Source organism: Dysidea avara, chromosome 1 (genome assembly GCF_963678975.1).
Source record: "Dysidea avara chromosome 1, odDysAvar1.4, whole genome shotgun sequence".
Lineage (NCBI taxonomy): Eukaryota > Metazoa > Porifera > Demospongiae > Dictyoceratida > Dysideidae > Dysidea > Dysidea avara.
Genome location: NC_089272.1, coordinates 39684537 through 39697853, shown reverse-complemented (window position 1 = coordinate 39697853; position 13317 = coordinate 39684537). Strand labels below are relative to the sequence as shown.

General features: G+C 36.7%; 1 protein-coding gene across 2 annotated transcripts in view; it reads right to left on the bottom strand.

The window, feature by feature from the left end:
• Nucleotides 1-4150: 4150 nt before the first annotated feature.
• Nucleotides 4151-13317, bottom strand: part of LOC136264371 (receptor-type tyrosine-protein phosphatase eta-like) — a 59447-nt gene continuing 50280 nt past the window's right edge. For both annotated transcript variants that reach the window (XM_066059106.1, XM_066059111.1), the window contains 3 exons: nt 7302-7427; nt 6666-6696; nt 4151-4503 (listed from right to left, as the gene is read on the bottom strand). In XM_066059106.1, coding sequence (XP_065915178.1) covers nt 4470-4503; nt 6666-6696; nt 7302-7427 — 191 coding nt within the window. In that variant the 3' untranslated portion in view covers nt 4151-4469. The remainder of the gene's footprint in view (nt 4504-6665; nt 6697-7301; nt 7428-13317) is intronic.

The following is a 13317-nucleotide window of genomic DNA, read 5'->3' as shown; positions in this document are numbered from 1 at the left end:
AATCGTTTTGTGGATACATCCACCATTGTAGGAGTGCCTTTTGGTGGTTTGAAAGCAATCGAAATAAAGATCATGGAAATATGACACGAAACCGAAGGTGTGTAACAATTGTGCGATCGAGATTCGTGAATAAAAATACCAATAATTTTCACGCCTACCAGGCAAACCGCTTAGAGCAGTGAGCTGAAAATGGGTATGTAGCTGGAATAGTCATCGTAGGAAGTCCTTGCAGTAGTACAGAACAATTGGTTTGTAAACCACTGACTTATGATTCGAAAGCCAACTCCGTGTAGCAAATACTAGATCGAGATACTCTAATAGAACAGTCACCCTAATAGAGCATTCAGCTAGTTCATGACTTATTCCATTATAGATTTCTATTACATTGCAAGTTATGTTGTAGGGAGTTCAGCAGCAACCAGTTAATATTGTAGACAGTTCAGCTACAAGCAAGTCACCCTGTAGAGAGTTCAGCTACAAATATATCGCTGTATAATTATAACAAGTCACACTGAGGAGAGTTCAGCTATCAACAAGTCATGCACCCTGTTAGAGTTCAGCTACAAACAATTTACTCTGTAGAAATTCTGCTACAAACAAGTCTTCGTGCAGAGAGTTTAACAACCAAAATCTACCATGTAAAGAGTGCAGCTTTACTAACAAGTTACTCTGTAGAGAGATCAGCTAGAAACAAGAGAGAGCTCAGCTAGAAAACGTCACCTTGTAGAGAGTTCAGCTACAAACAAATAACACTGTAGAGAGATCAGATAGAAGAAGCCACCTTGTAGAGGGTGCAGCTGTGAAGTGATCACCCAATAGAGAGTTGAGCTAGAAAAATTTATCCTGTAGAGAGTTCAGTTACAAAGAAACCATCCTGTAGAGAGATCAGCTACGAACAAATCACCCTGCAGAGAGTTTGGCTACAAAAAAGCACCCTGTAGAGTATTCAGCTACAAACAAATCGCCTTGTAGAGTGTACAACTAGACACAAGTTACCCAGTAGAGAGATCAGCAAGAAGAAATCACCTTGCAGAGAGTTCAGCTACAAAGAAACCATCCTGTAGAGAGTTCAGCTACAAACAAATCACGCTGTAGAGAGTTCAGCTAGAAACAAATCACCCTGTAGAGAGATCAGCTAGAAGTAGGCTTGCGCCAATTATGCCGGCATAATTTCGAGCATAATAGGCTAGCAAAAGCATCAAGCATTATGCCAGCATAATAGGACGATTTTGAAGAATTTTAATTAAAACGCGCAATGCGCGCGCCAAACTTCTGCACAGCATGAACACACTGCACATTATTACTTCACTTTATATCAAAAACCTTGTAGAGTTATTATTTTTTACTATTTCTTGACTGATTATTCACACTTTATGGAAATAAGATCGAGATACTCTAATAGAGCAGTCACTTACTCTAATACAGCGGTCAGGAAATGCAGAAATACTCTAATAAAACAGTCAGCTCTCGAGCATAATCTTGATTTTGAGAGCATAATTTTGAGCATAATAGGCTGGATTTTTGAGCACTGCTCAAAGCATAATAGGTAATTTTCAAAGCATAATTGGCTCAAGCCTAGCTAGAAGAGGTCACCTTGTAGAGAGTTCAGCTACAAAAAACCACCCTTTAGAGAGTTCAGCTGCAAACAAATCACCTTGTAGCGAGTTCAGCTATAAACAAGTCACCCTGTTGAGAGATCAACTACAAAGAAACCATTCTGGAGAGAGTTCAGCTACAAACAAGTTACCCTATAGAGAGATCAGCTAGAAACAAATCATCTTGTATAGAGTTCGACTACAAACAATTCACCCTGTAGAGAGTTCAATTACAAACAGTTAACCTTATAGAGAGTTCAGCTGGAAACAAGTCACCCTGTAAAGAGATCAGCTAGAAACAATTTATCCTGTAGAGAGATCAGCTAGAACGATCACTTTGTAGAGAGTTTAGCTACAACAAATCACCCTGCAGATAGTTCAGCTACAAACAAGTCACTCTGTAGAGAGATCAGCTAGAAGGAGTTGCCTTGTAGAGAGTTCAGCTACAAAAAAAACCATTATGTAGAACGTTTGACTACAAACAAGTCACCCTGTAGAGAGATCAATTAGAAGAAGTCACCTTGTAGAGAGTTCAGCTACAAAGAAACCACTATGTAGAGAATTCAGCTACAAACAAATCACCCTGTAGAGAGATCAGTTACAAACAAGTCACTCTGTATAGATATCAGCTAGATACAAGTTACCCTATAGGGATCAGCTACAAACAAATCACCCTGTAGAAATATATGTTGGAAACAAATAACCCTGTAGAGAGTTCAGGTCACTCTGAAAAGAGTTCAGCTACAAACAATGGGAATTTAATCTACAGTTCAGTTATGTATAAGAAGTCACCTTATTACCTACAGTATGTGATTATCTTTCATTGTTAAATATTTTTAATCAGACAAAAAGCTGTACACAAAATTTCTTCCTTTGCTCCACAATTCCTGCAGAAAAGAAAAAAATAGTTTGAGGAAGCACCATAGCCAGTTTATGGCCGGCTTTGTGGCTTGCAATACAAAAAGAAATGATGTCTAAATGAAAACAGCCAAGCTGTAAAAAAAGTGTGCGGCCCCCAAAATAGCCAGGGTGAAAAAAGATGTGAAATCCAAGGTGGCGGCCAAGAAATGGCTGTGATGGTAGGTTAATGGCATAAATTTTATTTACAACAATTCAGGTGAATTTGGTGCCGAATCCTAGTGGAGGAGGCAATACAAATTCACCTGAATTGTGGTAATTAAAATTTTTGCCATTAACCTACCATCACAGCCATTTCTTGGCCGCCACCTTGGATTTCACATCTTTTTTCATACTAGCCTTTTTGGGGGCTGCACTCTTTTTTTACAGCTTGGCTGTTTTGGTTTAGATACTCATGGTGTGGCGTGCCAGCTTCTTGGGCTGCACGACACACTACCATGTGTCTTGATTATAGTAATATGCACATAAGCAGCACACAGTCATTGTACTTATATAATACAGATATTGTGTTGTTCATACAGTGTAGTAACAGATATCTTCCCATACGAACAAACTTTTTCACCAAATACAGTAGACATATCTCAATTATAAAGTATGCATCTCATTAATTTTCTACAGCTGTAAAACTACCATTGTAAACTTACCGCTAACAGTTCATAACCTACAACTGTTCAGTTCAGGTTTTATTCAGGAGCTATATATATAGTGTACACAATATCATGTACACTATGTGCATACTGTAGTACATACTGTTTCTTTTTCAGTTGTTCATAATGGTCAGGTAAATGTCAACCATTGAATGTATAGTCACTTTAGAGGTTATGGTTTCCATTATTAAAAGTGACTTGGTCAAAACTACATCAGTATAATAATGCTACATTATTAAAAGTCATTATTTCTGGAAACTTGATAATTACTGTACCTCACAGTCACCTTATTACAGGATAGATACGTAGATGCTAGAGGATAGGTGTTGCACAGTATCATACTTTTGGGTCTCATTTATGTTGCGATATACATACACATTACACTGTGAAAAATGAGGGATATAGGATGGTATTTCTAGTGGCTTATTGAATACAAAAAAGCTTGATATAACATGTAGTATGACAATCTCATGTAAGGCTTTAGTTAATGTGTTAAACATACTGAAACCACATAATATTATGTGATGATATAGTGTGGGAATTATATTAGATATAATCTATTTCAGGTAATGTGGTAAATAAACTGAAACCATATATGCAATAGTATAGTATGGAATATACTTGAGTATAAGATGTGTATAATACAGGATTTATATTAAGGCCACTGGGAATACCATATTATATCCCACCCTTTTCACAGTGTTATGTAGTAACTCATGCTGCTCACCAGCCAAAGAAAGGTAAACTATTCCATTTTATGCATTTTAACAGTTTTTCTGTGATGGTACAAAGGTTGCTTAGTGGAATTGAAGTTTTGGTAGAAAGTTACAGGTATTACGTGTGTCCAGACATATGGACATACAGTAGGCTGCAGAATAAAGTTAACATTTCGTAATTGTAATTACGCTGTAGTAGCGTAATTACAAAGCGTAGTTACGAAGTATGCTCTATTGGTAACTATGAGTATATTGTATATATGGCTGGTGAAAAACTACTTTTTTGCATAATTACGTATTACGGTCAAAATGTAATTACAGTACAAACATGGTAATTACTTAGTAATCACACCGTAATTACAATTACGAAACGTAAACTTTATTTTGCAACCTACTGTATGTATGCATTTACTATAAGACTGATGTATCTTAAAATAATACTGTACTACCTAATGTATGCATCATCATGTGTTATAAAATCAATGCAACAATTAAAATATCAACCTATCAAAACGATTTTGATGCAAACAGCAATATGTCAGTATAATGAAATAACAGTAATAGCAAAATGTCAAATAGTTCAAGTTGTATCTTCAAGTGCTAGTAGCTTCTGTCAGACGTACATACCTGTAGGGAAAGGTTAAAAACAATAGTGGGTAGCTAGGTAGGTACAAATCCAACCCAGGCTTGGAGCTTACATATTTATACACCCTGTAATTATGTATAGTACTGTATGCTGTACACATAAAATCAGAGCAAAAACACTGGTTAAAATGAGTGCATCATAAACAGGCAACAATGAGAAGTAGTGAAAAAATAATTATGTCTGTGAATATGCTGCAAGTGACCAAGTTTGGGCAACTGGTTTTGTGCCCATGACAACATCCACATGTTTAAATTTACAACATAAATGCAAATATATAATCAAATTTTATTGTCCAAAACTACAAATTAAAGTGGTCTGCTTTTTTCCACCCCCAGAAGTCATTGATGGAGGTCTGGCCAACTAGGAATTGGCTATAAGGTTCTATATAGATCAACTGTGTAAAAAAATTGTGTAACTGGATTTGAGTCCTGAATAACATTGATTGGCTGAATTAATTTTTGCATGATCCACTTTCACTAATAGACAAAACCTTTGTTGTTGTCTGCTTGCACAGTGAATGACCTGCTAATGTGCTAGCTGAAGAGTGATATTTCAAGTCAAACGGTGGCTAAGCTACATTACGGTTGCTGTATTACTTGTGAGTAGGCAGCTATATGTTGAGATATTTAGTGATACTTACTTTTTGAGAGCTTAAAGATAAACTTGCAACTCCTTCGTGGCGTTATCACTCTTTGCAAGGTGATCACGTGATTAACATAATTATTTTATGCTGACAAATATAGGGTCAGTCGGGCCCGAGAAACAAAAGATTTAGTTGAAGTGGCCTCAGTACAATAAATGCTAAAATAGGACAAATCATAATCTTCATTAATCAACTACCAACCTGTCAGTATGTTATCTGGAGGCTGTGTATTGAAATAAGGGGCTAAGCTTCCATTAGCATTACTTTCTACTCCTCTTTTGGAAATGCCTACACAAAAAGTAGAGGGGAGTGAAATTGCTGTCTCTTCTATCCATTCAATTATGAAACACTGTGTTGTGAGCTGTCAGCCATACCAAGAGTTCTGTAAAGTATGCTTGCATTTCACATCACTAATGCCATCATAATATGTGACCCAGTCTGACAAATCCGGGCTTATTGCCTATTTAAAAGTATCGAGAAATGCCGGTTTTAAGCATTTGGTGTGTTGTAGCTTGCCAATGGTTGAAGCTATGTGTACCAAATTTTCACACGTTTTACACCAATTGCTTACCTTCCAGAGCATCCACTGTGCAAGTAGCCAACAACTAAGTTTCCCACCGTTTTAGATAGTTTTTAAACCAAGGTTGACTGTATCAGGCGAGCTGCAAATTGGGTGGGAGGCGGGGGGCCCTGGAAGGCGGGCAAGATGGTGTTCAAAAATTGAAAAGGAAGGCCAAAGGATGAATTAGGCCACGTTTTGAGCCATTGAGGTCTCAAAACTGGCTAAAATGAAAGGAAAGTCACAGCAGAGATACTTGTTCAACACCACAGAGCTGTACAGCCACATACAGTCATTCCAAGGCTGACCACAGCTCCATTAAGGCCCCACACCACATGTACGGATCACCACTGGGCTTGGGAAAAGCAGCCAGCAAAACCAGACAATCAAGTCTTAACTGATTTTAAATGTGGAATTAGATAGTTTATTCATGTAGCTGTGTGTCCTGGGTGAAAAATCGAATCTGCTGACATGGGCGATAAGACTGGTTTTCTCAGACTGGGTCACATATTATATAGGAAGAATTTTAAAGCTTTTGTGTTATTGCCTTCAAGACTTCTACATACATGTATGTGAAAGTGGCTACATGTAGCATGAGGCTATAAATTTTTTTGTGACCAAATTTTACGCAACCATTCCAAATCGCACAACAGGCAAAATCAAACTAATGCCACAAGGAGTAGATAGCTACCATACCATACTGTTGATTTTGACCCTCAGTATTGCTTGAGGCTCATTTTAAGATATGTCTTTTCTGAATGGTGTGGCAAGCTCAAATGGCAATTTCTGGCCTTGTTAATGACCTGACATGATGAAAATCATTGGTGTGCTGGTGAATGGCCTGTCACCAGTATGTTAATATGGTAGATCTTAGTATGTGTATATACATTGCACGGTACATATTATGTAATAGGCGATAAATAAAACACATATATACATACTTGGTTTGCTGCAAAGGCTCATCACCTGCATCTATAGAGATTATAGGTATATCACATAATGTAATGATTAACACATTTATGCAGACAAAGATCTGTAGTTTATGCTAGGCTTGTGCCAATTATTTCAGCATAATTTTGACTAGAAATAGCATCAAGCGTTATACCAGCATAATGGGAACAATTTTCAAGACATCTTAGAAACATAAAAAGCGCAATGTGTGCATCAAAATGACATCATATACTGAACATATTATGCATTGTAACCATATCCATATTTAAAGCATTTTTACTGTCTCTTAGACATTTAGACCGATATACTCTAATAGAACACTCACTTATTCTAATACAGCAGTCAGATCATACTGATACTCTCTAATAAAATGGTCAGCTTTTGTGTATAATCATGACTTTGAATACATACATAAGTATAATTGGCTCAAGCCAAGCTCACAAGTGTTTGTTTAAGTACATACAGTAATAATGAAGGAAAAGTATATGCATTAAATATATGCATATGAAATTGTAACGTACTGTAAGCCTATTACGTGTATACCTGTATACACTACACAGCACAACAGTGTTTGAAAATTTTGATATTGTGTGCATGTACAAAGTACCTCACATTCATGTACATACCTTTAGTGACCTTTGTTTTGTCTTCTATGAGGTTTTCATAGATGTACCATATGATAATGGTCAGACCACAAGAACAAATTCCCAAAATGATAAAGCAGCAGCTGTTCATTTTTGAACTATCAGTGCCTTTAGACATAAAAATGTGATAATGATAAATTATATTTTAAGAGCTATGTTCATGTGTGTGCTGTATGTATAGGTATAGTATGCATATAAATAGTACAGCAAGACTGTAAAAAAGTGCGACCTTCAAAAGTTGGGGTGAAAAAGGTGTGAAATCAAAGGTAGCAGCCAAGAAATGGCTGCAATGGTGTTAATGGCAATGCATTTTAAATAATGACTGTGTGTATTATTATAACAAGATTAAGAAAAATTAGAAATTTAAGTTTGATTAGGGATCATAGAAAAAGTTGAGAAACAAGGGAGGTTACCTACACATGTATATAGATATACTAGTGGACATTTAATCCCTAATTCAGTCAATGAGGAAATGTCCACTAGTACATCTGCAGGACCTCCCTTGTTTTAAAACTTTTTTCTCGTGATTCCTAATTGAGCTAAAATTCATAAGTGTTCCTTATACTTGCTTGTTTACTTTTACGGTGATGGGTGAACCCACACATACCATATCAAAAGAAAGATTGGTGCCACAGTTAATGATTTCATCTGAATGTGTGCCCATGCAACTATCAATTACTGACTCAAATGTGAAGTGATCATTGCACTTCAGCGTTACAAACTAAAAACAGTAGAAGAAGCACCTCGGTAATTAATCCATTCACCACAACCAAAAACACAGACGATTCCCATTAACAAATATAAGCCATCATGCACTATCATGCATTGATGCCTTGGCAATTATGCATACCTACAGTAACTTGGAAAGAATTTACTTTGTTATAAATCGCTATTGCAAACAAATACAGGCACTATAATGAAACTTATGTAGCCATAGCCATGAGAATTAAGCACACATTTATAGAGCAATTATCACAATTAGATTGTTAATTAGTTATTGTATAGTTAGATCCTTTGGCCCTGGTATCAGATTGGTAGGTATGTTTCTGTATTTGTTGAGAACTATAGTTTGTTTTATATCATAGTCATTGATAAGAAGAACAATGATTAGTGAAAAAGCCTCAAAGCCAGTTAATGGTTGGATTTGGAGTATTTAATTCTTAAATCTGCATAGTTCAGAAAACTGGATTTGGTACAAAACAAACTTAAAACAAACAGTATTTTATGGCAATTACATGTATGGTTTCAAACAGCCATCACATGGAGCATTCATCCAATCTCTAAGAAATGCAGATTTTATTAATTGGCAGGTAGCAAGCTATCTAACTATATATAAAGTTTTGTACAACAAGAAACTCACCCCCTATGAAGCATTAAATCATTTTGTTTACTTTTACTTTCGTATTGTCACTGTGCTCATTGGCCATTTAATAAATCACATGATATCAACTGAATTGCCATCATGTGATGAGCAACATGATATCAAGGGAAAGCTGATAGGACAAGTATAGCCAAGTTATGGCCTTTTATCCATCGTAATGTGAAGAGGAAAGATGAAGCGATACTTCTTTAGTAATTTTAAGGCACAGCATGAAGTTCTGGGTTGGAAGTATGTGATGAGGATGGGACCTATCAAACCAGGGTATTTGTAGTTTTTAGATAGCTTTAACAGTTCTTGCACTATGTGGAAAATCTACGTAGTTTATTAGACAAAGTGCTTTCAGTGCTTGTGATTTAAAAAAAAATGGTTGAGGGCTTAAGGGTCGAAATACAAAAAAGTGAAATCCATGCAAAAACAGCCAAGCTGTATAAAAAGGTGTGACATTCAAAAACCTAAGTTGTGAAATCAAAAGTGGCTGCCATGAAATGCCTGCAATGATGTTAATGATAATAAATTTTAATAATGGCTTAAAATTTATAAGCATTAATATCATTACAGACATTTCATGGCCACAACTCTTTCACCCAGGCTTTTGAAGGCTATATTCTTTCATACAGCTTGGCTGTTTTTGCATGTATAGCTGTGAGGGATCCCTATATATACTAGGGGGGCAAAAAAATTGTAAATTTAAACAAATGGAATAGGGATCGAAGTTGTGATTCTGAAAAAAAAAACTGCGTAAACAAGAATTAATAGGGATGGTGATTCACAATACTGCTTAATACATCAATACAAGCCAAGCAGCTTGATTTGTGTACATTGAATTTAAGATTTCTATTTTGACTGTTCAAATGAAAAGCCGAAATAGGAATCTTAAATTCAATGTACACAAATCAAGCTGCTTGGCTTGTATTGATGTATTAAGCAGTATTGTGAATCACCATCCCTATTACTTCTTGTCAATACAGTTTTTTTTCAGAATCAAACTTCGATCCCTATTCTACTTGTTTAAATTTACAATTTTTTTAACCCCCTTAGTTTCTGAAATTTTTTCATGTCCATACACATGGACAACACAATTTTATGGCTGGTGTGCACTCCATGCAGTAAGGCCACTCCAAATAAATTCTATGTTTCCCATCCACCGCCCGCATCTGGTAACTACCAGCTCTAAATATTCCATTATTCCGTATTCTTCCATTATTTTCCGGTTATTCTTGCATACCGATAGGCTCAGTAAAAGCTATCTTGAAACAGTGTCAGCTTACGTGTCAGCAGTGCTAACAAGTCAGCACAAACTTCACGTTTGTCATTTTTGCAACTTACAAAGGAATTAAGGAACAAGCTTTTATGCAATCTTTTTGGCTGTGCCAGGCAAATAATGGCTTGAAAATCTAACCAATCTTATAATGAAATAATGGAAATGGACCACCCGCCCGCATGCAAATATGCCTGAGTCCAGGACGGGAAACAGAGAATTTATTTGGAGTGGCCTAATATAGTACTGCTGCATGGATTTGTACATACACACACTGAAAACAGCAAATCAAATTTACCATACACCAGATGTAAATAAAATTTGACCATTTCACACTCACCAGCCTCAACAAATTAAATGTTAAATAGCAAGCAATTGCATAGACTCCACATCACTGGCTTTTGAGGTGCTTATTGACATTTGACAGATTTAATGATTAAGTTCATCAAATTTCAAAACACACAGTACAATTTTTTTTAATTAAGAGTATTAATTGCAAACATTAGAATAGCACATACACTATAATTTCACAGAAATTAGTACTAAGTTCATTAAATTATAGATTTATATAATCATTTACATATACTGGAATGCTATACTGTTTTCTTACTCAAATTCTTTCCCCCAAAGCCGGGGCTGCCCTTAATTTTTGATGACGTACAGAGGGGACACACGCCCTTTTCGATTCGAAGGGTTACGCTATATCTGATAGCTTACGAGGCTTGTTACGTTGATTCTTGACTGATAAACGGATGTAGCAGCCCTTAGAAATGTGCCATGAATGAAGTTTCAGTGACGGGCTGTTGGCCACACCCCCTTCACTGATGCGAGTTGAAGAATTATAAAACGTTCAGAAACAAATTTCAGTGAGCAGCATTTATGTTTAATGTTTAGTTAATACATCTTGGTGCATTTTAGCCCCATGCATTGTTTCAAATGGCATTTTAAAAACTGCTGTATTTTTGCTTTTATGGCTTCGCGAGTGATGGCGTCTCAAAGCCATGACTCTAGCTCTATATCTTGCAATTGCCTTAGAAAGCAAAGATTTTAATACCACACAGACCTGGGTAGGAATGATTTTAAAATACGCCATACAATTTTAGTGCTGATATCGATTTCCTGTGGGCTGTAGATGCGCAAAATAATAATAATAAGAAGATGGAAATTTGGGACGATTTTGGAAATTTTTAAAAACTCCCAAAACCACTTCCCTGTTCTTTACAACACCAGAGGAAGGTCGGAATATTTTTTGAAACACATCCAAAGCTCGGAAAGCTGTGCGTTCTATTAGAGAGTTTTGAAAATTTTTGTCCCAATCCCTATTATGAACCACGATCGTGGTTCATGTTATACACTTGATCAAGACACACGATAGTGTGTCGTGCGGCCCAAGAATCCGGTGCGCCACACCGTGAGTATATTGACAGGAAAAAAGAAAACGTAATTTTCACACCTTTGTATCTCCGTGATACCTTATCGGATTGGAACCAAATTTTCGAGTTGCTCGCCAGCTAGGGGAGTCTGCATTCCAAATTTGAAGGAAATCGCTCCAGCCATTTCCGAGATACGAGCTGCCAAAATTTCGATTATTTTTCTTCGTTTTTTTTTCTTCGTGTTTTCGCACACTTGCAAAAATTGCTATAAAACGCAAACACGTACTCCTATCGCCTTGAAGTTTGGTGCACTGAAAGGAAGTCCAAAGGCAAATCCTAGTATAAAATTTGGTGCGAATCCGATGAACTGTTCAGGATTTATTACCGATTATTCGCGTAAAACAAGATCGATTTGTTGTCACGCCTACAGGGTAAACCGCTTCATGGATTGAGTTGAAAATTGCTATGTAGATGGAGTAACCATCGTAGGAGTGCCTTTTGGTGGTTTGATAGGAATCGAGGTAAAGAACATGGAGATTTGACACAAAACCCAACCTGTGTCACAATTACGCGATCGATTTTTATGAATAAAAAAGTATACGTTTTTACGACTACTAGGCAAACCGCTTAGAGCAATGAGCTGAAAATCGGTGTATAGTTGGAATAATCTTCATAGAAAGTCGTTGCGGTAGTACAGAAGAATCAGATTACAAACCACTGAGTTATGATTCGAAAGCCAACTCCGTGTAGCAAATGCGAAATCGAGATACTCTAATAGAACAGTTACCCTAATAGAGCATTTATCTAATTTATTTACTCCATTGTAGAATCCTATTATATTGCAAGTTATTCTGTAGGGAGTTCAGCTGCAAACAGTTAATCTTATAGACAGTTCAGCAAGAAGCAAGTCACCCTATAGAGACTTCAGCTACAAATATATCGCTGTAGTGATTCAGAACATTACAAGTCACACTGAAGAGAGTTCAGCTATAAAAAAGTCATGCACCCTGTAGAGAGTTCGGCTACACTCTCTAGAGAATTCAGCTACAAACAAGTCACTGTGGAGAGAGTTCAGCTACAAAGAAACTACCCTGTAAAGAGTTCATCTATACAAACAAGTTACCCTATAGAGATCACCTGCAACAAGTAACCCTGAAGAGAGTTCAGCTACAGACAAGTCACTTTATAGTTTATACAGTGTTCAGCTACAAGTAAGTCACTCTGTAGAGAATTCAGCTACAAGTAAGTCACTCTGTAGAGAATTCAGCTACCAACAAGTCACTCTGTAAAAAGTTTTGCTATAAACAAGTCACCGTGTAGAGAGTTCAGCAACCAAAATACTACTCTGTAAAGAGTTTAGCTATACAAACAAGTTACTCTGTAGAGAGATAAGTTAGAAACAAGAGAGAGCTCAGCTAGAAGAAGTCAATCTGAAGAGAACTCAGCCGCAAAGAAACACTGTAGAGAGATCAACTACAAACAAATCACCCTGCAGAGCATTCAGCTATAAACAAATCACCCTGTAGAAAGTTCAGGTATAAACAAATCACCCTATATACAGTTCAGCTACAAAAAAAATCACTCTGTAGAGAGTTCAACTACAAAGATGCCATCCTGTAGTGATTTCAGCTACAAATAAGGTATGCTACAGTGAGATCAGTTTGAAACAAGAGATTTCAGCTACAAACAAATTACCTGTAGAGAGTTCAGCTATGAACAGATCATCCTGTAGATAGTTCAGCTAGATACAAGTCACCCTATAGAGAGATCAGCTAAATGAAGTCACCTTGTAGAGAGATCAGCTAGAAAAAAGTTGCCTTGTAGAGAGTTCAGTAACAAAGAAACCATCCTGTAGAGAGTTCAGCTACAAACAAATCACCCTGTAGAGAGTTCAGCTGCAAACAAATCACCCTGTAGAGAGTTCAGCTACAAACAAATCAACCTGTAGAGAGATCAGCTCGAGGAAGTCACCTTGTAGAGGGATCA